Below are 27428 nucleotides of genomic sequence, written 5' to 3'. Positions count from 1 at the left end.
TTAGTATTCCAATTCGTATGACACCTTACTCGACATGTTTTGATAAAGCGATACCAAAGATAGCATTTAACCGCGAGGATTATAATGCACTTAAGAGTATATGGTATGCGTTATCATGGAACAGCTATTAGGACTTGGTTCCGCAAGCTGCAAACGGGCTCAGCTCATGCCAGAGCACCATCTCACATAATTCCAAGCACTCTGCCTTCAGGATTGTCAAGGCCTGCCATAGGAGCGACTGATAGGAATCTGTGTGTCCATTTTTAGGGTTAGATATAGGTATACTATATCTAAACCAAAGGGTGATTACACCACCTTGCCCCAGCTGTCGTGCAGCCAGTTGTGTCAGATTTAGATGGCCATCCAGGGGTGGCACAATACATGCTTCAGCCCCTGGTAGGCCCAGGGTACACCTAAGCCCTGAGTTACAGGGTCTGATAAGGTGGCCCAGTACCAATTGGATAATGCACCTAAGGTACACATGTCAATTTAGTGAGAGAACAGCTAGGCTGTGGGTCTGATTAGCAGGCCCACAGTCAGAGAAAGTCGTAAACCAGTGAAACAAAAGCAAAAAATCTGGGTGATCATAGGATTGCAGACCCTACTTGTGAGAGGTTTGGTTTGTAATCTAATGACTCCATGTTCTCATTCACCTTGAGCACTCAAGTGAAGGTTTTACCTGTGTGTAAATATTATCATAGGGAAGGAGAAGATAAGTTCATCTTTTTTTGACAACCTCCGCTTCCAAATATAATTTTCTCAGGTAACCCAACACAGTTTGAAACCCTTAGATATTGTTTAATTTCGCATTTCAGCTGTTCTCTTATGGCTTGATATCTGGGTTCCACTGGAAGTGCCCAGCAACCCCAAGATTAGAAGGATGCTAAGCTGATATATCGTTCAAGGGTATCCCTGAGCTGCTCCCCAAGGTTAATACAGCCAGCTGTGTTGGTACTGACTCAAAGCTGCATCAACCAAGCAATTTGCAAAATACTTTGCTTGTGTTGGTGATGCTGCAGTTACCTTGACAGTGTCATGGCACAAACATACACTTCAGTGAAGAATACTTGTGGGATCGGTTGTTTGAGACCTCTGAACATCTCGTGGCTTCTTGATCTGCCTATTAGTACTAAAAGAACAGTGGTAGGTCGGCACTGTCATGCTGCGTGGGTTCCACATAATGGGAAGTTTAGGAATAGTGTGGTAATACCACACCCCACCCCATGGTTTCTGGATTTCTAGCTGCACCATCACAAAGCTTTACAGCCTCCCTTATGAGGAGCTGTGCATACAAGCTCTGACCCTGTTCACAGGGCCGGTCGCTCCACGCACCGCACGGCTCCCCGTGAGTGTGCCCAGGTTCTCACCGCTGCTGTCACGAGTTCGCCTCTGACCCGGTTGATGAGTATTCTGTGATTTTTGTAATTTGTGCCCTGTGACTGTAATTGTGCCTTTGGTATTGTAATTGTATTTTTGCTTCCTCGCCGGCCATTTCAGCGACCGTCTCTCCGGCTCTGTGCACCCCCCCCACCCCGCTGATGCTGCCCTGCGGCCCGCCCCTTTTCTCTTCTGTACCCTCTCCCCCCTTCCTATTCGCCGCCCCACTCCCGCCTCCCAGCTGCTCCTCCCTCCCACTTCGCCATTTATGGCGGAGACTGCGCGAACACGCAGCGGGCGCCCCGATGTCGCGCCAGAACCCCTGGACCTTGCCGGACCCAGACCAACCGACTGAGATACGACAACGCCACCCTCAACGCACTCAACACCGGGCGACCGCCCACCTGCTATCAAGCCAACCCCAAGCGCACCCACGGACCCTTCACCTGTCAAGCCTGCAAATTCACCTGCCTCCAAAACCGCTCTACGCCCGCCAAACCCAGCAGCAACAACCACCTCAAGTGCATCCTCCTCAACACCCGCTCCATACACAAGCACGCCATCGACCTCTGGGACCTCCTCGACACAACAGCACCAGACGTCGCCTTCCTCACGGAAACCTGGATGAACGCCTCCTCAGCCCCCGACATCGCCATAGCCATCCCGGACGGCTACAAAATCACCCGGAGGGACCGCACCAACAAACCAGGAGGAGGGATCGCCATCCTATACAGGAACACCATCAGCGTCACGACCAACTCCGAAGACACCATCCCCTCCACCGAACACCTACACTTCCAGATCCACACCAACCCCCAGACCACCCTCAGAGGAACACTCATCTACAGACCCCCGGGCCTACGCGCACAATTCAGCGAAACCATCGCGACCTCATCAGCCCGCACGCCCTAGTCTCACCAGACTACATCCTCCTTGGAGACCTGTACTTTCACCTAGAAAACAACAACAACAGCGCCACCGCAACACTGCCCGACAACCTCGCCAGCCTCGGACTCAAGCAACTAGTGAACTCCCCCACTCGCCTCTCCAGCCACACCCTCGACGCCATCTTCTCAGCCAGCAACCACATCGCCTTCAACCACGCCAAAGGACTGCATTGGACCAACCACAGCTGCATACACTTCACATTCAAGAGGACCGCCTCTCACCACCACACGGTTGATCCCCCGCAGATGCTGGAGCAAAATCACCACGGACCAGCTCACCACATCACTGAGCCAGAACCCACCTGCCGACACCAACTTACCCAACGCCAGCACCGCAGCGCTCAACCTCGCACACATGATCACCAACTGCACCGACGTCCTCGCCCCCGTAAAGAACACCCACAACAAGGCCACCACCAGAAAACCCTCATGGTTCACAGCCCCCTCAAAGCCGTAAAGAAATCCTGCCGAACTCGCGAAAAGACCTGGCGCAAATAACCGACAACGGAAAACATGACAGCCCTCAAAACCGCCACCCACGAATACCATCAGCAGATCCGGAACACCAAGAGGACATCGTTCAAGGAATGACTAGACAACAACATCCACAACAGCAAGGAACTCTTCAGCATCGTCAAAGAGTTTCTCAAACCCTGACGCCAGCAACAACGACATCACCTCTACATAAGACCTCTGCAGCTCCCTTGCCAGGTTCTTCCACCGCAAGATTGCAGACATACACGACAGCTTCAGAGCCCAAACCCCACCTCCGGACGCCAGCCCAACGACCCACTCCACCACCATCAACTCCTGGACCCCCATCAGCAGTGAAGACACCATCCACGTCATGAACACCATTCACTCCGGCTCCCCCTCCGACCCTTGCCCCATCACATCTTCAACAAGGCAGACACCATCATCGCACCCCACCTCTGGAACATCATAAACAGCTCCTTCACGTCCGCTGCCTTCCCGGAGAGCTGGAAGCGCGCTGAGATCAACGCCCTCCTGAAAAAACCCACCGCAGACCCCAGGGACCTCAGTCATCGAGAAGACCGTCAACAAACAGCTGACCACCTTCCTCGAGGACAACAACTCGCTCGACCCTTCCCAGTCCGGATTTGGAGCAAATCACAGCACCGAGACCGCCATCATCGCAGTCACAGACGACGACAGAACGTTGATGGACAATGGAGAAACAGCCACCCTCATCCTCCTGGATCTCTCAGCAGCCTTTGACACCGTATGCCACCGCACCCTAGTACACTGCCTCAACAACACGGGTATCCAGGGGAAGGCCCTGGAATGGATCACCTTGTTCCTCACCGGCAGAACCCAGAAAGTCCGCCTCCCCCTTTCCGCTCCCCGGCAACCGAAATCATCTGCGGCGTACCCCAAGGATCCTCACTCAGCCCTACACTCTTCAATATCTACATGAGCCCCCTCGCCATCATCGCACGAAAACACATCATCAACACCATCTCCTACGCCAACGACACCCAGCTGATACTCTCCCTCACCAAGGACCCAGCCACCGCCAAATCAAACTTCCAGGAAGGAATGAAAGAAGTAGCAGACTGGATGAAGCACAGCCGGCTCAAACTTAACTCGGACAAGACGGAAGTCCTCATCCTCGGACAATCCCCCTCTGCATGGGACAACTCCTGGTGGCCCTCTGCGCTGGGCACCGCACCAACACCCACGGACAACGTACGCAACCTGGGCTTCATCCTGGAGTCCTCGCGCACAATGACCAAACAAGTCAACGCCGTCTCATCCTCATGCTTTAACACCCTGCGCATGCTCTGGAAGATCTTCCGATGGATCCCCGCCGACACCAGAAGAACAGTCACCCAGGCCCTCGTCACCAGCCGACTGGACTACGGGAACGCCCTCTACGCGGGAACAACCACCAAACTCCAGAACCGTCTCCAGCGCATACAAAACGCCTCCGCACGACTCATCCTCAACATTCCCCGCCGCAGCCACATCTCAACCCACCTGAGAAACCTCCACTGGCTCCCCGTCAGCAAAAGAATCACGTTCAGACTGCTGACCCATGCACACAAAGCACTCCACAACATGGGCCCGGAATACCTCAACAGCCGACTCACGTTCTACACACCCCCACCCGCCAGCTCCGCTCCACCAACTTCACCCTCTCCATCATCCCACGGATCCACAGAGCCACCACCGGAGGAAGATCATTCTCCTACCTTGCAGCAAAGACCTGGAACTCCCTCCCCACTCACCTACGACTGACCCCCCCTGCCCCCCCCCTCCCACAGCGCATTGAGACCCTAACGGGTCAGTAGCGCGATCTACAAATATCTTGATTGATTGATTGAATAGAAATGGTCAGTGTGGCAGCAGTGGAAATTAAACTGGTTAATTAAGTGACAGCTTACCATGAATCCATCAGTAGGGCGCCTGAAGGGAGCAGTGCACGTGAAAGTACCTCTCTGTGGATAATCTCGTGCTGATACTCTTTGGTCCCCATGCGCCTCACTACTGTCTGTCTGCGCTGTAGACTTGAAGAAACAGTTTGAGTGTAGTGGCGGGTACCAGGGTTTGGCCCCGTAGGTGGTGCTGAGGCCTGCAGGTACATGTGGCTTTCATGCAAATGTTTGTTTTCCCTTGAAAGAGATTACTTGTGCCACATTTTACACGTTGAACTCCCATTGATCTTCAGTAGAGGGTGTCTCTCTAACAGCACAAGTGCCCCTACAGTGGGTAACATGTAGCTTTTTTTAGGATTGTGGCCACTGGACTCATCAGTCACAGTGTGAAACACTCAGAGTTTGGGAAATAAAGGTTTTAAAACTTATACACCACATGTTTGAAGATGGGTGTTTACTGCTGTGGTGGATGGAAGTGAACTCGGGTTGGAGTTTGGTTATGTTGGGGATAGTTTGGACCTGTGGTCTCTGGTTGTTCTGGTTCCCTGTTGTACACTGTGTTGTGTCGAAAATGATGAAGATCAATTATCAATTAATTGTTTGCTATTTTTCTAGGTATTTCCTCGGAGGTGTACTTGGCTGTATGTTATCAATAACACATTGATGTCACTGTCTGGTATGTATTCATATTGTACAGCATATAAAATGTGAGATTAAATAAAAGTAGTTTATGGAAAAAGCATTCTGCAGGCTTAACTGTTTTAAAACCACGTATAAAATATCACACGAGGTCTGTAACGCAGTGAACATTTAAAAGGCAGTTCTTGCATTTAATGGGAGTGAAATATTTTACAGCTGGGCATAAACTCTACTCATTTTACTGGGTGCATTTTTCTGTCGGTTACTGTGAACACCTTATGACAAGAGACCACAGAGGTGTAAACTACACTTTGAGTTTCATGTTAGGCCTTTGACCCATGCAGAAATGTTTTCAACAGAGGGATGAGCTAGCTGAAGGAGGTGATCCTGTCACAAAGGCAAGGCTTTGTCTGTCCCTAGTTTAAAGTCTCATCGTGGAAACTTCCTCCTTTATAAACCTACCGGATTTTGAAAATAATTCTTTTTATGTTTAAAATTTCTTTATTGAATTTATGCATTCAACAAATACACTCGCCACAAAGACAAAATATGCATTATTACATCCCACCACGTGGATGAAGCGGTAAAACTATTAACATAAACAACCCCAACATCTTCTCCCTCCCCAAAAAGCCCTCCCCTGTATGTATAGCGGCCAGGCCTGTTATGCCGTATACTGAGGGACTGTCTGCATCTGGTCAGTAAGGCGCAGTAGTGTCAAATATTTAGGGCAAGTGAGTTCTTAGAATTCAGAGCATAGTGGCGATAAAAAGGCTTTCCCAACGGCAGGGAATGAAGCACTCTTACTGATAAGTGAAAGGGATATCTGCTCCATGCCAAGAATGTACCACAGTCGATACAACCATCCCGTATGGGTGGGCAGACAGCTAGTTACCCAATGTGCAAGGATGTTTTGGATAGACTCCCCCATGGCCAGTGCTATTTGGCGACCCCTGCGTTGTTTGAGAGGGAACATGAGTGTTCGGTAAACCTAAGAGAAGGTATGCTGGGAACCGGGGCAGTTCAGTGTCAAAGTGAGTATCTATCTCCTGAAGTACCTGCACCCAGTAGGGGTTTAATGAGGGTAATCCCACAGTATGTGGGTTCAAAGTGCCAGGTATACCGCATCCGCGCCAGCACAAAGTCTTGTGTTGGGTTGCATTTGTGGAGTCTGACAGGAGTGAAGTACCAATAAGTTAATTTAGTAGGCGACCCTACACTAAACCAAATTACGCGCATTATGCTTAACTCTGTAATAAATGTCCTCCCATTCTCGCTGGATAAGTGTATGTTCTAATTATATTTCCCATCTCTTTTGGCTCGGCGACTTTTGAGGTGTTGGGGACTGTCTTATTAAGCAATATAACTGCGATATGAGGTGGGGGTTGTTAGCTTTGGACAATAGCCACATCTCAAATGTGGTAAGGTGGTGTGCATGAACCAGTGTTTATTTGTTGGTAGTGAAATCATTCTGATTCGGGGAGGCCCTGTTGGTTTCGGAGATCTTCAAAATAAAGCGGGCCCTCTTTATCAAAGAGGTGTCCGATCGATCTGCTTCCCTCCCTGTCCACCATGTTAAGGCCATTGTGTCCATCCCCGGGGAGAAGGAAGTGTTTTCAACAATGGAAGTCAAGGGGGAAGGGAAGGTGGTGAGGTTCCTTTTCACCGCTATTTTATCCCAAGCCTTAGGAGGGGCTCGCGTTACAAACCAGAGATAAAGATTCTTAGGCCTGGCCATCTTTGGCAGGTGAGGAATTTGCCATAGTGACCGCCCTGCAGCTATGTGAAGCCAATGCTTTTCGGACTCCGAGCATGACCATTCCACGAACAGCTTGATCTGGGCCGCCCAATAATAGTCCTGGAGGTTTGGATACCGAGACCCCCTTCTCCCAGGGCCTGTAGCTTAAGTCGTGCCGCATTCTAGGTCTCTTGCCCTGTCAGATAAAGGATTCTAACTCCTGCTGAAGTTTACGTATAATGCCCGGGGGTGGTTCCAGTGAAAGGTCTGAAAGAGGAATAATATCTTCTGCAAAATAGACATTTTAATAGACACTATCTGGCCGAGCCAAGACAGCGCATGTGGTCTCCATCGGTGCAGGTCATTCCTGACCTGGCGAAGCAAAGCGGTGTAGTTTAGCGTTGTGGTGTAGTGTAATGACACAGAAGTTGTATCCCTAAGTAGGGGATCGCTACTGGGGCCCATTGAATGTGGTGTGCATTTCTCAAAGAGTTAAGTGTTGTGGGTTTAAGGTAAGGTTGAGAGCATGTGATTTGTGGACAGTTATCTTGAAACCTGCAGCCTGGGAGAATCGCTCCAATTCTGACAACACAGCCGGGGGAGGCCTGAGGATTTTCTAATGTCACTAATATGTTCTCTGCGTAGAGACAAAGCATATGTGTATTTCCCCCTCTCCCCTCCAAAACAGATACCAGAGACGAGCGGGGTATCGCGAATACACTGAGCCATTGGCTCCATGTATCGGGCAAAGAGCAGGGGAGGGACGGGGGCAGCCCTGGCGTGTGCCTCTCTGTATGGGGAACAGGGATGAGGTGTGACCATTTACCAAAACAGTGGTATTTGGGCTAGTGTTCCCATTGAAAAAACAAGCTATGAATCTCTCAAGGGACCCAAAATGCTGCAACGTCGCCTTTGAATATGTCCAATTTTCGCTGTCAAACGCTGTCTTAGCGTCCATTGACAAAATCATGCATTCAGTGTCGAAATGTTGGGCTTTATCGATTATATAAAGTATGAGCTGCTTGTTGTCTGTGCATTGGCGGTTGGGGACAGAACCTGCTTGGTCAGGGTTGATCAACCCTGGCAGGAGAGGCGAGATGCCAGGATACTGGCTAATAACTTAAAATCAACATTAAGGAGGGAGATGGACCTGTACGAAGTGCATTGTCTCTTGTTTTTCCCATCTTTGGGAATTATAATCACTGATGCCCCTAGCATTGTCTTAGGGAGGGCAAATGATGACACTATAGCGTTGTATACACTAGTGAGGATAGGAGCCAATATGGGTCAGAAGGTTTTATAAACCGGGCCGAGAATCCATCTGGGCTTGGAGATTTCAGTGGTTTAAGCTTGGAAATAACGTAGACTGCCTCCACAATTCTAAAAGGGGACTCAATGTGCCCCGCGTTATCAGAAGTGATTGTGGAGGTGGGGACTCCCTAAAGGTACTGCCCTTGGACCTGCCGGAAAGATCTTTTGCTGTATAAAGTTTTACATAATATAGGCGGAATGTTTATGCGATTTGCTGATCCGTAACCATCTCCCCTCTAGTGGAGGCGATCACAGAGGCGATAGTGGAATCACAGAGGTGATAGTGGATGGCTACCTCTGTGTTCGTAGTCTGAGCCAATAACCTCACTGCTCTGACCTGCCTGTATAAAAGTTGTGTAGGAGTCTAAGCGCTGCATACTCTGTTCTGTCCATGTCGAGCTCTGCTAACTTGGAGCGTGCAGCTTCAAGTTTTCTCCAGACTCTTGGGACCCCAGTTCTCTGATGTATACGTTCCAACTCCTGTGTCTGTTGCGTCAAAAGCTCTCTCTTCTCCCTGCATATCTTATTATCTGAGGCTGCAATTGCTATAAATTCTCCTCTCACCAGTGCTTTTAAGGCGTCCCAGAGAACAGCTATATGGGTTTGGGAATATCATTTAATTCCAAATAGTCTTGCAGTGCTTTTGAAATCTGTTGAACTACCTCCGGGCGATACAGCATCGTATCACGGAGGCGCCATATTACAGGAGGTGGTGTGCCCCCGTGGCAGTGAAAGGGCCGTGGTGAGTTCTGCGTGATCTGATGGAGTATGTGGCAATATATCTATTTGCACAATATAAGGTGTTAAACTTTTCGTGGCTAAATAATAATCGATTCTTGCATATGTTTTGTGGGAGTGGAAATAGAAAGAGTATTCTCTAGACACAGGGTGATTATCTCTCCAAATGTCTGTTAGTCCTGCATCAATAAGCATCTGCTTCCCCTCTTTGAGAAGGCCCCAGTCTGCCCTTGTCTGTGGGCTGATCTATCTAAGGCGTTATCAAAAACTATATTCAGGTCTCCACCCAGCAGGATTGTCCTGTCTTGAGAAGTGCCTACTTAATGCACTACTTTTGACAAGTATTCCTCTTGACCTTCGTTGGGGGCGTAGACTGACCCTATAGTGAGTGCTTGTGAACCAACAGAAAAGGAGTGGGTCAGGAGCCGTCCCTTCAGTTCCACTTGTTTGGGTCCTATCTTACCGGGGAACCTGTTGGATAGGAGGATAGCCACTTCTGCTTTCTTTGTAGAAAAAAAGGAAAAGAGCTGGTGTGGGAACGCCCGAGATCTGAGTCTGTGTGTCTCCCCGGGCAAGAGATGGGTCTCAAGCAAGCAATATGGCCTTCAGAGCATTCTAGATACAACAGAATGGCGCAGCGTTTAATAGAGTTATTCAAACCTTTTACGTTCAAAGTCAAAATCTTAAGGGTCTGGGTCATTACAATAATCCTGGGGAGAAACTAGAGTGCTGCGCTGGGCTTCACTGGGGTGGCGCTGTTTGTTGGTATCATTTTGTTGGCCTGACTTAGCCCTTGATTGGGTGACGTGGGGGGTTGAAAGGTTTCACAGGCGTGTCGGAAGTAGGGGCTCGAACTAAATAACAACCCCAACAAAACACAACAAATTAACAACACAACACAAAAAGAATTGTAAATGTCCTGGGAGTGTATTCCCACTTGATGGGGGTGGAAGAGTACCAGATCTTCGGCCTGCCCCGCTCTCCCCGGGGCACGGCCTAGGTATGAAGACATGAATGCACCATTGTAGCTCTACTACATGGGGCGCTTGCAAACTCAAACACTGCCGCGGGCAGACTTATGCAAGGCCGGTGGAGTCCTCTCCCAAGGACACCAGGACAGCTTGCCTCTCCATCACTATGGTTTCTGGGTCAGGACACAGACTCAGGGAGCCTGCACCAGTCGTCTTCCAGTTCCCTGTTTCACGTCCTCTGCCCGACTCAACAGGCGAGGGCGGGCCTACCGCAGGGTCCTCTTGAATGTTCAACAGTTGGCAAGCCGCCTTGACTGAGCAAATTTGTTGAATTTTTCCTGTTGAGGCGGAACGGGTGTCCCCAGGAGTATGGGATTTTGCTGTCCCGAAGGTGCATTGTAATGGGCTGGAAAGCTCTCCACTTCTGGAGAGTTGACGCCGCCAGATCCTGAAACAGGAGAGATTGATGCCCCTGGTACTGTAGTGAGTTACAGTCTCTGGCTCTTTGAAGGATGCGCTCTTTCAATTGAAAATCATGCACACAGGTAAGGATATCAAGAGGTGGGGCCAGAGAGTGCCTTCCCAGGCCCACCCGATGTGTTTGGTCCAGTTTGATCTACATTTCCTCTGGGGCTTCAAGGAGCGAACGGAAGAGACCCTCCACAAAGACTGCAATGTTCTTACCTAATGACCACGCGGATTGTTGTGTATACGATTGTTGTTTCGCCCTAGGGCCCTAGGGCGATTTCCGAGGTCTTCTCCATGCGCTTGGAGGTCTAGGTGCTGGTCCTTCAGGCGTATTACCTCCTGCTGGAGAAGTTTGATGTCCTCATCCCTGCACGAGCTCCGAGTCTCTAACATATCCACTCTATCCTCCAAGGGAGTCCACGTCTTTCCTCACCTCCCTAATCTCCTGCGCTTTTTCAGTCCTCGTCTGCTTTAAATCTTCTCTTAGAGATGCGAACAAAGTCTCGATGAATGCACAGGTGAGTGGTGCCTCACTTTCTTAGGGTTCCGTCAAGTTGTTTCTGCATTGTTTGATCCAGATGTTTTAAGCAGCATGTCTTTGACTGATCCGTCTCCCCCCACCTCCCCCCAGCAGCTGCCATGGTCTAGGCTCTGGATGGTTCCATATCTCCCAACTCCCGTGGGTATCCAAGAGGCGAACACCCTTATTGCCATCTTAGGGGAGGGCCTGCACTACAGCTGCTGCAGTACTTGCACTATGCCTTAAAGTCAATGACTTGGGGGTGAGTGTTTTTTATCGGAGGCAGCTAAGTTTTCAAAACCTCCACAGGGACTTAGGGATCCGCTTATGTGAGATTCTGACCAACACTTCAGACTGTGGTGTGCCCCTCAAAAGCAGTCTCTAAATGGTGGATCTTCGCGGGCTGTGCCGGGGCCTCTCTACTCTTACAGGCTTGTTTTGCTTGAGCGGGGTATTGCTGTGACACTGGGGTGGATGCCGTGGGCCCCCACAGAGGGGACAGTATCCTCTCCCCTGCCCCTCCTCGCTTAAACCCGAACGATAGGCTCGAGTGCCAGGTCCTGCCCCAACCTCCTCCTGCTCCAGCACTCCACTCCTGCGTCTGGACTTTCTCTCATTCATCACCCACTGGTCAAATGTGCCTTTTGCGGGGATAACCAAGAGCTCAACAGGTCTTGTAAACAGGGAGGAGCCGTCAATGCCCACTCTCTGCCCAATCCTTTTCTACTCCTAGGGGCCAACGCATGCCCAGTCCGGCCCACTCTAGGGGAGGTGCCCTTAGACACTACCAGGTCCGCCACCCACCTGACTCTTGTGGGCTGTTAGTGGTGTGTGCAGGGTAGCTCAGGCGCTCCTGGGTCCAACAACTGTGGAGGCACCTCCCGCACCGGGGTCGACCTGATGGGTCACTTCCCGCTCTGGCTCCCGTGGCCCTCCACCTGTCCAAATCCCAGTATGGGTCATCTCCGTTAACTCCTCATCTGTCCCAGCCAGGCCTCTACTCCGATTGGTCGTCCCCTGCCAGGAACCGCCCGCTCACCTCTTCAGGCCTCCCCAAGCCTCACTCGACACTTCCACACGCGGGGGGGGGGGGTGTGGGGCACCACGAGCGAGCTCAGATCCTCCGGTTCCGAAAGGTTCTTCTTTCAGGGCTGCGTTCTCACCACACCAGCATACCATGTAGCGGAGCCACTCCTCCACGTTGCCACGCAGTCCGGCCCTATGCTTATTTAACAATTGCCACAATTGCAGTGCGCCTTACGCTATTCCAGGTGTTTCACTGAAAGTCATCCAGTCCATATTTGGCTCTTTGTTTCCTCTCTGCCAGCCGAATGACTCCAACAGTAATTTGGAAATGGCCCCACCTTTGTCGCTTTCCAGGCTGCTTGAAATAGTGTATATAACTTAAACGTATGTTTACCTTTGTAGCCAGTGGCGGCTGGTGAGGTTTGAAAGTGGTGAGGCGTAAAATAATGATTGTACTGCACTGCAGCGAGCGAGCATTTCCCAACAACCTACGGAGGGTTTGGGGGAGCGGCGTTCTCCCCCAGAGAAACTTTTGAAAAAAGAGTGGACAAATGGTGCATTTTCAAGCAAATTTGTACATCTCTCTTCCATGTTCATCTAGAAATGCGTGATGATATAAACTGACTTTAGTGGTATTTAAAAATAGCCCAGCCAAGTGTGTGCTTGCAAACATAACATTTATGGTCCGTCGATGACGTACCTCCTGAAGTACACACACAAGTCAGGCTAAGCTGCACCACACCCACACAGTGTGCACAGTGATAATAGATAGTGGGCCTGCACAGGCGTCTAACGCTCCCACACGACAGGCGTTCTTTGTGCACACTCATATGCAGACACTCTCAAAGATATACCAAAAAATATGTTACTGTGTAGGTTATATAAACCACTACCAAGATATAAAGACACCAACAACCGTGACCCACTCCCCCCGTACGACCTTTCCTGCACCGAACCAAACACCACAGATTAAGAAACAAAATATTGTACCTTGTAATACAAGGGTGTTTCGAGATTATATTTGCACATTAGAAACCAATGCAAAATATTATATAACATAAAAGCAAAACAAATAAATCTACAGTTTATAAAGATACAAAGTTTACGAACAAAATAAAACAAGAAAATGGCACAACGAACCACCTCCGTTTATTTAAGGGTTCAGTAACATAAGCAGGCCAGCCTCGATCAGGCGCTATTAAACATTTTTTGTGCCTTGTAAATGCAGGCCTCAGACCTACACATGGAGCTGGGGTCCCACGCTGCAGTTCTACTATGACATTGTGTACATATTTTCAGTAATAGAACCACACCAATCGCTGTACAGTAATAGGCAAAAAAAGTCAACCTTCGCCTTGAACGCATACACAAAGGGTGGGATCCAACCTTTCTGTTTGGGAAGTCATTTTAATTTAAATAAACAATAATCTAAGCACACCGACATCCAGAAGGTGCTAGAAAAATAAATGTTTTATGGCTCTTGTAAACACAAGGCACACACACACACGCACACTACCCTGGCACTGCATTTTCTCTCTGCCCATTCTTTGCACTGCACTTCGACTTTCTGTGCACATCTCTATTCCCTCTATACTACTCACCTACTCTGATCACTGCAACTTTTCTCACCTCATTCTGTGAAGCCCTTTCTACATTTACTACAGTTTTCAGCTACTTCCATGCGCTGCATCTGTATTCTGTGTACTCCATCTATGCTCTCTGTAGCTAGAGGTCGTTCTCTGCACTGTGCCCTCAGCAAAGAGCCCTTGCTCTGGCTGCTCCATCCCTCTGAATATCTCTGCATTTTCTTCGTTCACTGGGCACTGAATCCCTAAGCTCTTCAATACATCTATTATGTGTGCCCTGCAGTGCACAGACACCACACACTGCACGTTGCGTCATCGTTGAAATTTTCCCTATACTATGTGCACTTCCTCTCTGCTCTGCATCCACATGCACACTACGCCACCACGTTGTGCACTGCATTGCTGTTTCAGCGCACTGCACGGCCACTTTGAATGCAGTGCATCTTCACTCCACTTGCACTGCAGTTCTGCTGTCTGAAATTCGTCCCCACTCTGCACTGCATCACTCTGTGCTCTGCATCTTCATTCTCTACACTGCACCCACACTTTGTGCACTGCATTCTCTGCATGAGGTCTACGCCCACTCTCTGAACACCTTGTCCCACGTGTCCTTTATAATACCACACTGCATCCTCCTTTGAGGCACTGCTTATCAACACTGTGTACACTACATTCTTGCGAACACACGCACTGTATTCTCACGATGCGCTCTATAACCCTATACCGTCCTCCCACTTTGTGCCCTCCATCCCACTATAGGTGGGCATGAGTTAAAATGAGAAGCGCTTCGACGCCTCGTCAGAGGTAGTAAGCACTATACAAATACAATTTTACAAAAAAAAAATCTAAATGTGAATTAGGCCAGCGATATGTGGGTGTCTGCCTGCACTACAGAGTGGGGACATTGGCGAGCGCTGAATCCACTTCAGAGTCAAAGATTTGGGGTTACGGTATCCGTTTCAAAGAGACATGGGTACACTTGCCCTCTTTAGAGATGGTATCAGAACAACCCACAGTAAATACTGCCTCCACCACAACACTCACCTACTGTCAAGCACAATGTACCCCGTCCCCGCAGCCACCTGCAGCAACCTTGAGCACTTCGTTAGGCAGACCAACGAGCCAAAGGCAGCGTGAGATGAGGCCGGAAGAATCAGTAGGCTTGAGGCCGCAGATGATGACCCGGTCTTCACAGTCAGGCCGCAGCCCCTCTGAAGCCGCCATATAGAAGGCCCCAGGTGCGATCCTCTCCCGGCTTGGGAAGGGCCACGCCAGCGGCACTCCCTGGCCTCCGACTCCAGTGGAGAGAAAGGCAAAACCAGCACCCAGGATCAGTCAGGGCACCTCTGCCACCGCGCCTTCGCAGCCACTGGGCAGTGCCACCACCCACTCGGGGCACCATGACCTGCAGGCTGCCTGGGTGACTGCGCGGTGACTGCTCTCAACCAATCCTGGCGCTGCATTAGCAGTACCACTGCGCCAAGATTGGCTAAGAGCAGGGTTAATGCCTGCCCATAATGAGACCCGGGGGTGGCGTCCCTCGCACTCTTACTCGCTGTAGGGTAGGGAGGGGAAGGTACTGTACCTTGTGCGCATGCGTGGGCCAGTCCTAAAAATCACTAACCCAAAAATGTACATGCGCACACTGCTGCTGCGCTGTTTCTGCAGACTGCTGTCCTGTGCTGTCAATCACTGACGCAGCCCCGCCCACACACCTTCCGCGATGTCGGGCTTGTCCCGGTAAGCTGAGCTAGCGTTGCCGCAGAGAAGTTTGCGAGTGAGCTCACGTTCAGATTTATTATTTACATTTTTAATCCTGCCTGTTCAGCTAGACAGTCGTCCATGGCTAGTGGGGAAACGCCCCAACGCCCCCAGTGAACGCACCGCCACTGTTTGTAGCACAAATGATTTTTCAAATGTTCCAGATAGTCCGATTCTCATAATTCACACTTGTAAGATATTATAATTATTGTAAAACTATGCGTTGATGTCTTCAGCCAAGTTTTTTGCTATAGTTTTTTATGTGTAACTTATTGATTGATCCTATAATATTTAATGAAGTTTAAAATGAACTCAATATACTTTGTGTCTCATGGTTTAAAACATGTATTTTCTTCCTCCCAATTATGACTTGTTTTCGGTTCTACACACCCCCTCGGCATTATTAGAAGGTAAAGATTATTTCTTTGTTATTGTATGTTTAAACTTTAAAGCAACAGTAAAATATAGATATGCATTGTGTGTGTTATATCTGAATGAGACTTACAGCTGCAAATTCCTTACCTTCGAATTATCCCCAGGCATCAGGCTGAATCTGGGAATTTTTTGTGAGCAGTACCTCTGCTCGCCGGTAAGTGACATTGTTCTGCTCCACGTGGCATCGTCCGCGTCTGAAGTGATGTACATACTGCCATGTAGGCGCCACTTCAGCGCGCTGTTGTCAGTTATTCTCTTTCAGCACCAATCGCCACAGATCTGGGGAAGAGTTACCCCCAGGCACTTTGCTGACTGATCTCTTCCAACCTTTTGTCAGTTTTTTCTGAGCCATTGTTTACTGATGTGGCAGGGATATATACACGAGGAAAGCTGGTTTTAATCCCTGTGGTGCCTGTCACTGGCAAATGTCAGTCAGTGATGGACCTGCACCGTGTCTGCCTCTGCTGTCTCCAGTGCAAGCACGGCGCAGAGACCTGCTTCTATTGCCGTGTCATGCACCCCAAGGTCTTGAGGGTGTGATATCGCAAGTTCCTTTGCCGCTCAATGTGCAACTCCACAACAATCTCGATCCTGGTAGAGATGAAGGTCCCAGGATTAGTCAGAGCCATCGATCTTTGTCAAAGTCGTCCAGTTGTTAGGTTTAGTCCCACAAAATGAAGAAGAGTAAGAAGCTGTATAGGTCTTCGACTTTACCCCGCCAATCAAAGCCATCCAATGAGACGAGGGAACATTGGCAGTTCGAGGCATATGAGCTGCAGATTCTACACTTTGCATTAGATAGCCACCTGGTGTTGGGCTGGGATGATTGCATGTTGTTGTCGTCTTGGAAGAAGTCTTTGTAGTCACAAGATAGGTGACTCCTCCCTTGGACAATGGTGTGCATGGGCTTCGGCTCCATCCTTAGATTGTTTTTTTCCGCCACTGGGTTCAGATGCAACTTTTCCGCTCCGGTTCGCAAATCTACTTTTCAAAGTCTTAGACGCTCAAAAACTTCTAAAACAAACTTTAACTTCAATACACACAGACTCGACCTCATCACTTCGATTCCGGTCGTCGGCGCGGGCCGTTTGGGACTACCCACGTGGTGAGGCCTACAATACATGGAAAGGACACCATTCAAAAAATGCCCCGTGTGTGGAGCAAAATTTCCACACAGCGACCATCACGAGGTGTGTAACCTGTGTTTATCACTTGAACACAACGAGTCCAGCTGCACAGCTTGTGCGTCCTTTCGATCCAAGAAGACTATTCGAGATCGGAGGGCCCGTCGACGCGACATACAGAGATCAGCTCCGGAACCGGCGGATATTTTCGAAGAAGGTCCATGTGTCCCCGAGCAAGATACCGATTATCTCCAGATCGTATCTGAGGCAGACGACTCCGATGACTCCATACCATCAGGTCAAAGCATGAGTACGACTGCCTCTACCCTAGCCCCCAACCCATAAACCAAAGGCTAAGGTCAAAACTCCGCCTTCGGAGCTCAGTCAAGACCAAGACAGTGCTTCGAAAGCCCCGCCATCGAGCCCGGCTCCGAGGAAAATATTAAAGCCTTCCGGTAGCTCCATACCGAGCAAACCGCAAGTGCCGATACTACCAGATCCCTTGGCACCGAAATCAAAAGAAGTCCCGGTTCCAAAAAAGACTCAGAAACTGTCGACTCCTACACAAAAGACGGTACCAAAACCAATGAAGCCTGCTTCGACCCCAAAATCTTCGGTGCCGAAACCCGCAAAGTCTGATTCCAATGCCTCCAAACCCTCGAACCAGGCCTCGACTCCGAAAACAATACCTTGGGTGCCGAAAAATACGCCAAAGGACTATACAACAACTCCTACGGGTAAAGACAAACAAAAACCAGGCCTGGAGCCAAAAAAATCAGCGCCGAAAGCAATTTCTCAAGAAGAAGAGCTTTTTACAACTGATCCTTTCCAAAAATGGATATACAGAAATCCAGAAACAGGACATGTTTACACCACACAGGAAGAGGAAGTCAGATACAGCACCTACACCTCCAGTGCCTGTCAAGAAGAAGGGCTCTGCCACATCTTCTATGCACCCTTCTTCTCCTGTATCTCCTTCTCCTACTCTCCCTTTAAACATTTCACCTGAAAATTCTCCTCCTCATTCTCCACGCCATACACCTCGTAAAGATGCTGATGATGATCAGTATAGCAGGGGGGAGGGAAAGACCCAGATGACCCTTTCCCCTACCCAACAGGTACACCAGACTGGGAAAACCCAAACCCACAGGATATACCAGATATTCCTGACCCACATATATATCCATCTAAACATTCTCCTCCAGAAGACAATATTGGGACAATAGGGATGCCATCTATCATAATGTAACTATGCATTCAGATGAGGCAGAAGAACATCTTTTACTAGACACTTTTGAACAATCACAAAAATCTGTGCAAATACTGCCAATGATTAAAGGAGTAATTAAACATGCACCAGAAGTGTTTGAAGATCCTGTAAGGGCTAGAATCATCAACCCAAGGATAGAGAAAAAGTACAGAGCAGCTCCTGGGAATCCTGCTTACATTAAAGGACAGCTACCCTTAGACTCCCTAGTAGTTTCAAATGCTAGGAAAAGAGCAAATTCCCAAACATCAGGCGAAGCAGAACCTCCTGATAAAGAATCTAAGATCATAGATGCCTCAGGGAAAATAATAGCTGCCCAAGCTAGCAATACATGGCGCATTGCTAACACACAAGCCCTCCTCGCAAGATACGACAGGGCTCACTATGATCAGCTAGAGAAGCTCTTACATCTACCTGACCAATATAAATCACAAGCAGATGACCTCATACAAGAGGGTAAGCTTATATCAAATGCCTCTATTAAATGTGCACTAGATGTAGCAGACACTGCATCTAGGGCAATAAACACCAGTGTCCTCCTTAGACGTCACGCGTGGCTACGCATTTCAGGATTTAAGCAAGAGGTACAGACTACTATCTTAAATCAACCACTCAACCAACAACAATTGTTTGGTCCATAAGTAGACACAGCTCTTGAAAAAAATGAAAAAAGACACCGACACAGCCAAGTCTATGGGAGCTCTGCAGTCTACCCAAGCGAGAGGCTCCTTTTGTCGCTACTTCTTCAGAGGAGGCTCCAAACAAGCTGGAGTAGACAATTCCGCTTCCTTTAAGACAAATACACAAGTATCCTCTAATAAAGGATACTTTAGAGGGGGCTACAGAGGTAATAACAATAAGGGAAGAGGTCGAGGTAACTACAACAATCGATCCTCTACCACCACTAAACAGTGACTACCTTTAGCTCCCCTAACAGCATACCACTCCTGTAGGGGGGAGATTAGCACAGTTCCTACCTGTCTGGAATTCCATCACAACAGACAAGTGGGTAAGACAAATGATCCAGTTTGGTTACTGCCTAGAGCTTACAGCTACCCCTCCAAATATACCACCCAGACAGCGTACAATGTCCACAGAACATCTAACGCTGCTCCAACAAGAGGTTCTCTCATTGTTGCAAAAAGATGCAATAGAGCTAGTTCCATTGCAACATCAAGGAACAGGGGTCTACTCACTCTAATTCCTAATACCCAAAAAGGATGGGACACTAGGACCAATTCTAGATGTAAGGCCTCTCAATCTGTATATACACTCAGACCATTTTCACATGGTCACTTTACAACAAGTGCTCCCATTATTTCAACAAGGCGATTTCCTAACTACATTAGACCTCAAAGACTCCTACTTTCACATTCCTATACATCCTTCTCACAGGAGGTATCTCAGGTTTGTGATAGAAGGACAACACTATCAATTCAAAGTCCTTCCATTCGTGAACTTGTTGAACTGCACCAAGAGTGTTCACAAAGGAGGAGCTACGACACCAACCAAGATGGCCGCATAGTCTCCCGGCTCCGTTGACCCCCGTCCTACGCTCGCTTATCTTGTGGAATATCCTGATCTCCTGCCCCGGATTCGTGTGGGTGAACTAGTCGGCACCCCGATGGCGTGATCACAGAATTTTTCTGATGTTCTGGGGTTAAGTAACATCGAAAATGCTTTGAGGCCTAACTCAGACTGGAAGCCGGGATCTCGATTGCTGGTCTACCCGGGTCCAAAGTGAACAACAATGGACTCCTGAGGCTGGTCGGGTCCGGTCCCTGGGACTTTTGAGATTTCTCTGGACTGCTTTGCAACCATCTGTCGCCTGGTGCTATACCGGAGGTGAGGTGACGGGTGGCGCGCGGCGCCGACTCGCGGGGGGCCCTGGCCCGGAGGCCCGGCACTAACACCGCTGGCGCCCGGGGGTGGGGGTCCCGCCGTGCGTTGCTGCGTGCTGCTGGCCCGTCCCTCGCGGCTTGTTTCTGCTCCGGCGTATCCTACCCCGGAGAAGGTGCCCCTCTGTGGGGATCGTTATGCCTGTGGCCGTATGGAACCTGGTAGAACGGACTCAATGTGGCCCTTCTTTGCGGATGGTAATGGCGGAACTTGCGGCGCTTCGCGCGATGGTGAAGGCCCAGGTTAATCATTGGCTGTCGGCGACAGATGGGATTATGGAACCGGGAGCAAGCCCTGATCTGATTTTTGAGACCCGGCAGCCGCCTTGCCCCCCGTTGGAAGCCTTACCGGCGCGTCTGGACCCGGTGCTGGAAGCTATGTATGCCCCCGAAGGAATGGACCTCATCGTGATTGCTGTGATTGGTGACTCTCACACGTTCTCGGAAACATCAGTCCTACAGTTATCGGAGCATTTCTCTGCTTCCCCCATCCTGGATACTGTTGACCCATACTTGGATCTGTATCGAAACGAGTCGCATACCCTCCCCAATCGATCTCCCAACATGGCGGATGGAACAATGCTTGGCTTCGGAGACGGGGAGGGACATCGTTGGTGCAAGCCATGTGCGTTGGGATCTGCTATTCCTCTCCCATTTGCTGACTCAGGCTCCAGCTGCTTCTGTGTGACGTTTGACTTTCTGGGAATGGGGCTTTTCTTATCAGAGGGACTTGGCAACTTTGTTAGACGGGGCCAAGGCTGAGACTGCGGGTTGAATTGTTTACGATGGATCTATTGGTAACGGGACTGCTTCATTAACAGACGGATTCCGGGACGGGGGTTTGTGGTTCCCCCCGGGGTATTTATGTAAGGTGGGCGACTTTATTCGTGTTGGCTTAGGGGGGGCCCTTTGTTAGGGCGGGGGGGAGAGACCGGGAGCGCATAGACTATTACCCTCCTCCACTTCCCCAGTGGGTGGGGTTTTCTTTCTTTTTACTTTTCCCTGTTTCCTCTATATTTCGGGTTTGGTTCTTGGGCGACAGGCACACTGCCGGGGGGGGGGGGGGGGGGGGGGGGGGTAGTAGTCATCTGCAGGGGTGCAGTGTGGGGGGTTGGGGGAGGGGACTTTGTCTTTCGTTTGTTTCTATGGCCTTTTTTCACTTCTCTTCTCTTCTTTTGTCTTTTTCTTTTTCTGGGTCAGTGCAGTGGGTTTCCTTTGGTATCAATCACTGCTTTTTCATCTGTGCCTCAATTTTCGTGGTGTTCTCTGGGTCTTAGGGCAGGTGACTGCAGGCGCGAATTGACCGTAATATTCCTTTATGTCCTGTACCTCCTGTTTCTGCGCCATTGATTTGATCGATTACTGTTTACTGTGGACATGTCTACTATTCTGCCTGCCATTTTTCGCTGCTAAGAAATTGTTCGGCACCTGATCCTTCCATCCTATAATATAAAATGAAAACCTTTTATATCCTGTTTTCCTAATTGTGCTGCTTAGTGACCAAGAGTACGCTAGCATGGAGATTCTGCTCCCCGAGGTGCTACATGTGATTGCAAATTGCTCTCTGCTACTCTCACTGTTTAGCGGCCGGCCCGGGGGTTGTAGGCCCATACTTGTATTAGGTTGAAATGTCAATAAAGGTTTAAAAAAAAAAAGTATTCACAAAGTGCCTAGCAGTAGTAGCAGTACATCTCAGAAGACATCATATCCATGCCTTCCCTTACTTAGACGATTGGCTCATAAAAGCCAAGTCATTCAACCAGTGTGTTCAACACACATCTCACACAATTCAAACAGTGCACAACTTGGGGTTTACAATAAACCACACCAAGTCACATCCACAGCCCTCTCATGTACATCAATACCTAGGGGCTACCATAAACACCAATACAGCTCTAGCTTATCCCAGTCCAGCCAGGATACAGAGCATTCAAACCTTAGTCATAAGGTTTCAAAACCAACACTCTCTCCCAGCCAGAGTGTTCATGCAATTAATAGGCATGATGGCATCTTGCATTTTTATTTTACCATATGCAAGACTGCAAATGCGCCCATTGCAGGAATGTCTAGCTCATCAGTGGAATCAGGCACAAGGACAACTAACAGACCTGGTGTTGGTGGACAGCCGCACACATCGCTCTCTTCAGTGGTGGAACACCAAAAACGGGTTCATAGGGTGGCCGTTCCTCGAGCCTGTTCCACAGATAGTACTGACAACAGACGCATCCCTCACAGGATGGGGAGCACATCTTCTCCACCACACAATTCAGGGAAGATGCACGCTCAACTAAAAGTGTTTCACATCAATTACCTAGAGTTGCTTGCGATTTTCCTGGCACTGAAGCCCTTCCAAGTGCACATACAGAACAAAGCTGTGTTAATCCGGACGGACAACATGCCAGCCATGTACTACATACAAAAACAAGGAGGCACACATTCCCTGCAACTGTCCCAGCTCGCACAAAACATTTGGAGATAGGCCATTCCACAAAAAAATGTATCTGCTTGCAGAACACCTTCCAGGAGTTAACAATCAGATAGCCGATCTGTTAAGTCGACAGACACAACAGATTCACAAATGGGAACTACATCTGCAAGTTCTTCAACCATTCTTTCACAAGTGGAGTCATCCAGACATAGACCTGTTTGCCACACACGAAAACTCAAAATGCCCAACCTTCGCCGCCAGGTTTCCACACCCGTTGTCCAAGGGCAATACGATATGGATGAACTGGTCAGGCAGATTTGCGTACGCTTTTCCGCCAACCCCACTAATATCACTAGTGGTATGCAAGCTCAGACAACAGTCTCTCAAAATGATCCTGGTAGCTCCCTCATGGGCAAGCCAACCGTGGTTCACAACACTGCTAGAACTCCCTCTAGTTCCACACCAAAAATTGTCTCTGACACCATCCAGGCTAACGCAGAACCATGGAGACATCAGGCATGCAGATCCAAGTCAACTGAATCTGGCGATCTCGTTCCTGAAGTCTTAGAGTTTGGTTACCTTAACCTGCCACCAGACTGTATGAATATCATTAAAGAAGCCAGAAGACCTACTATTAGAGCTTGCTATGCTGCTAAATGGAAAAGATTTGCCATTTACTGCAATAATAATCAAATTGATCCTTTAGATGCTTCCATCCAAAATATTATCTGTTACCTTCTCCATTTACAAAGATGTAATCTGGCATATTCATCTATAAGTATACATCTTGCAACCATTGCCGCATACCTACAAAACAGACAACATATGTCGTTGTTTAGAGTACCAGCAATAAAAGCTGTTATGGAAGGATTAAAAAGAATTATTCCTCCTAGGTTACCACCCTCTCCAGGGTGGAACCTAAACATTGTTCTTACCAAGCTCATGGGACCCCCTTTTGAACCTTTACACAAATGAGAACTACAATTTCTCACATGGAAAACAGCTTTCCTTGTTGCTATTACTTCTCTTCGAAGAGTTAGTGAGATTCAAGCTTTCACTATACAAGAACCATTCTTACAATTACACCGTAACAAGGTGGTTCTAAGAACTAATCCTAAATTCCCTCCTAAAGTCATTACTCCTTTTCATCTAAACCAATCTGTTGCGTTACAAGTGTTTTTTCAAAACCCAGACTCTGTAGCAAGAGAGAGCTTTACACACACTAGATGTCAAAAGAGCTCTTCTCTATTACATCGATAGGACCAAGTCCTTTCGCAAAACAAAGCAACTATTTGTAGCTTTCTCTCCACCACATAAAGGCAACCCCATTTCTAAATCAGGAATTAAAAGGTGGATTGTTAAATGTATACAAATATGCTATCACAAGGCAAAACGCACATTAACAGTTCCTCCTAGAGCACACTTCACACGCAAACTAGGAGCCTCCATGGCTTTCTTAGGGAACATTCCCCTAGAAGACATCTGCAAGGAAGCAACATGGTCTCCAACACACACCTTCATTAAACACTATTGTGTTGATGTGCAGGCCAAGCAGCAAGCTGCAGTAGGCCAAGCTGTCCTTAAAACTCTTTCAAACTACTGCAACAGACACAGGTGACCATCGCTAGGGGAGACATTGCTGCACAATCGATGCAAAGTTATGATTCTGCAGCTCATTTTTTTTAATCAAAATATATTTTTATTGCAGAAATCATTCACACATTTAATCCGGTTAACAATTATATAAACATCGTTTGTGATCGATGAAACCATAATATTCATAATACACAGCCATTTAGCCCACAACCCGGGGGTTGGGCGGCGTGAATCAGATATGTAGTATGCGTGTGTATATCACATAATCATGAACATGTCCGGCCCACAAAGAATAATCGTATCTGCTTTTCTTTTACTCCCACTTACCCAACATACAAACCCCAACAACCCCTGGGAGCCAATACTTGAGCAAGCACCACCCGTCCCGAGTCTCCCGCTCCCGTGTCCCTTGTATCAGTCCAGGACAACGTAGCTCCACAGTTACAGTAATCAGCTCGATCTCAGGTGCACTCATCCTCCCAGCCAGTCCCTGATAACAGGGATCTCCTTACCCGGTGGTCAGCTCCACCCCCTCCCCCCTTACTTGAATGGTGGTGTGGGTGTTTATATAAGCACTCAATATTCGTAACGGTAATAGCAATGGGCTAACGTAATTACTCGTTATATGTAGTAGTCACATGGACGTGGAGCTCACTCCTCTTCTTCCGTCAACTGTAAGTCCTTCAAAGACTGGACCAGTGCTTCCCAGGATCGAGCTGCCTTCAACGCTTTATCATTACACGATCAGGTAGCCTGTCGGAGCCTCACTACACTCTCGCAGCTGGCCCATTTACAGAGTTCCCTCCTCCAGCGCCCAAACGTTGCCTTCCAATTCCAGGTAATTTCACGCTAAGCCAGCAGGAGCCCTAAGTCGATAAATTTGCTGGTGACCTTGGTCTTGGCCGTAGGCGGAAACCAGTGTAGCAGGCAGGTGGCCATGTCATAATCCAGTTGTCTGTCTGTGATCTCATTTAGGAGTTCCCCTACTTCCTCCCAGTAACCGCCCATACGCGGACAGAACATGAACATGTGGTCTAGCTCAGCACCTTCCTCCCTACATCGTGGGCACGCCGCATTCTGGGCCTGAAAGTACTTTTGGATCTTCCCCGGTGTTAAATAGGCCCTATGCAGCACAAAGAATTGAATCAGTTGGAGACGAGCATTTCTAGAACCCTTCCACACCCGTTTGAGGATCTGTTCCCAAGCGGCTTCCGGTATCTCCCTACCTATGCTTTCCTCCCATTTCACTTTTAAGAGTATCTAAGGGTCGCATGCCCTCCCGAAGTAGCCTAGACTGGAGGCACGTTACCGCTTTGATCGTGCCCGACGCCATCACAGTATATTGGCAAGCAAGGGTGACCTCCGGCTCCATTTTCCCCCTTCTCCAGTGCTTTTGAATCGCGGTCGTGACGGCAGCATGAAGCAGGAAGTCTCTCTCTGGGAGCCCATACAGGTCTCGCAGCTCTGGGAACAAGGGCACCAGTTCCTGGTTCACATACAGGTCTCCCACCACCTGGACGCCAAATTGTTCCCAATTCGCCAGCAGCGACCAATCCCCGCCATGCGGCAGCGCCGTCAACATTCCAAGTGGAATTTCTGGCGCGTACGGGTGCGGGGTCCCTGCTTTCCGTTGCATTCTGTTCCAGCAAAGTCTGAGGGTTCGTTCCTCCCCCGTCAAGTCCTGCTGGTCGAGCCTTTGCTGCAGGACTATATAGGCCTGTACATAACGTGGGATGCCCTTCCCCCAGTCACTCTCCGGGCCCCGATATTCCAGCGCTATGTTTTGCGTCAAAATCTGCAATTGTGCCGCCAAGTAATAAAGTTCAAAATCCGGCACCGCCAGGCCACCCTCCACTCTGGGCCTCATCAATGTCGCCAGGGCTATTCGACGTCTACCACTACCCCAGATGAAACCCACCATCAACGTTCTCAGTTCCTTAAATATCCTTGGCGGAAGCCAGATCGGCAGTGTACGGAAATAACATAACAGCCTGGGAGGTGCCACCATCTTAAGCAACGCCACCCTGCCCATCACCAACAGAGGAAGCGTTGCCCAGAACTCCATACAACCTTTCAAGGCTCTGACACATCTGCATATGCTACCCTCCAGCAAGTCCTGGTCTGTTAGGTAAATCCGGCCCCCCAGATAGGTGATGCACGTTAGTTCCCATTTAATGGGTCCCAGCGTCACAGGCCCAGGGAGACCCCTCCACATCGGAAAGATGCACGTCTTAGTCCAGTTCACCTGGAGACCAGAAACTCCCCCAAAACTGGACAACATAGCAGTCGCCCACTAAAGATCTACCTCAGCCTCCCGGAGAAAGAGGAGCAGATCATCCGCATACAGGGAGATGTAGTGGTGATCACCCTGTTGCCACCCAGATGCAGCAGTCCCCTATACATCCTCCCCATCCTTGCCTGTGCCTCCAACGGCTCGATCGCCAGTGCAAACAACAGTGGCGATAATGAGCACCCCTGTCTCGTGCCTCTCATGATTGGATATTGGTCAGAGATCACCTCGCCCAGCTTCACTCTAGCCGTGGCCGAGGAGTATAACACCCTTGTCTATTTCACAAACCTGTCACCCAATCCAAAGCGGACCAGGACCCTGCAGAGAAACGCCCACTCCGGACTATCAAAGGCTTTCTCAATGTCGACAGAGAGCACCGCTGCGGAACTCTCTTCGCTCTGATTGTCCGCCATGATCTGAAGAAAGCGGCGGATATTCATAGCCGTGCATCTCTTGGGAATAAAGCCCGCTTGATCTCCGTGAACCAGCGACACCATGTACGGCAGCAATCGTGTCGCCAGTATGCGGCTCAGGATTTTATAATCCACCGATAACCTAGATAAAGGTTGGTAGGAGGCCACATCCAGCTCTGATCGACCCGATTTCAGAAGAGGGACTATCAAGGCCTCACGCATCGAATGTGGGAGGTGTCCCTCCGTCTCTGCCGCCAGATACAACTCCAGTAAAGCGGGTGCCAGTTTGTCCATGTATGAAACATAAAATTCAATGGGAAACCCATCAGGGCCTGGCGTCTTATTTCAGGCCCTGTGTTTAATCGCCACACGTATTTCCGCTAATGTGATATCCTGTCCCAACATGTCAGCGTCCTCTTCCTCCATTCGCGGTAAGGGGGTCCCCTCCAGATATTCTTCTATGTCCTCCTCTGCCTCCCCCCTTCTACTGCTATAC

At 49.1% G+C, this 27428-nt stretch overlaps 1 protein-coding gene across 1 annotated transcript in view; it reads left to right on the top strand.

Annotated features, from left to right (window-relative positions):
* Positions 1-27428, top strand: part of MAP4K5 (mitogen-activated protein kinase kinase kinase kinase 5) — a 577489-nt gene that overhangs the window by 375993 nt on the left and 174068 nt on the right. The window contains exon 23 of the mRNA XM_086937299.1: positions 5339-5399. Coding sequence (XP_086793425.1) covers positions 5339-5399 — 61 coding nt within the window. The remainder of the gene's footprint in view (positions 1-5338; positions 5400-27428) is intronic.

The sequence above is a fragment of the Lissotriton vulgaris genome, chromosome 9 (genome assembly GCF_964263255.1).
Source record: "Lissotriton vulgaris chromosome 9, aLisVul1.2, whole genome shotgun sequence".
Classification (NCBI taxonomy): Eukaryota; Metazoa; Chordata; class Amphibia; order Caudata; family Salamandridae; genus Lissotriton; species Lissotriton vulgaris.
The sequence above is the reverse complement of the archived record's forward strand: the minus strand, read 5'-3'. Positions and strand labels throughout refer to the sequence as shown.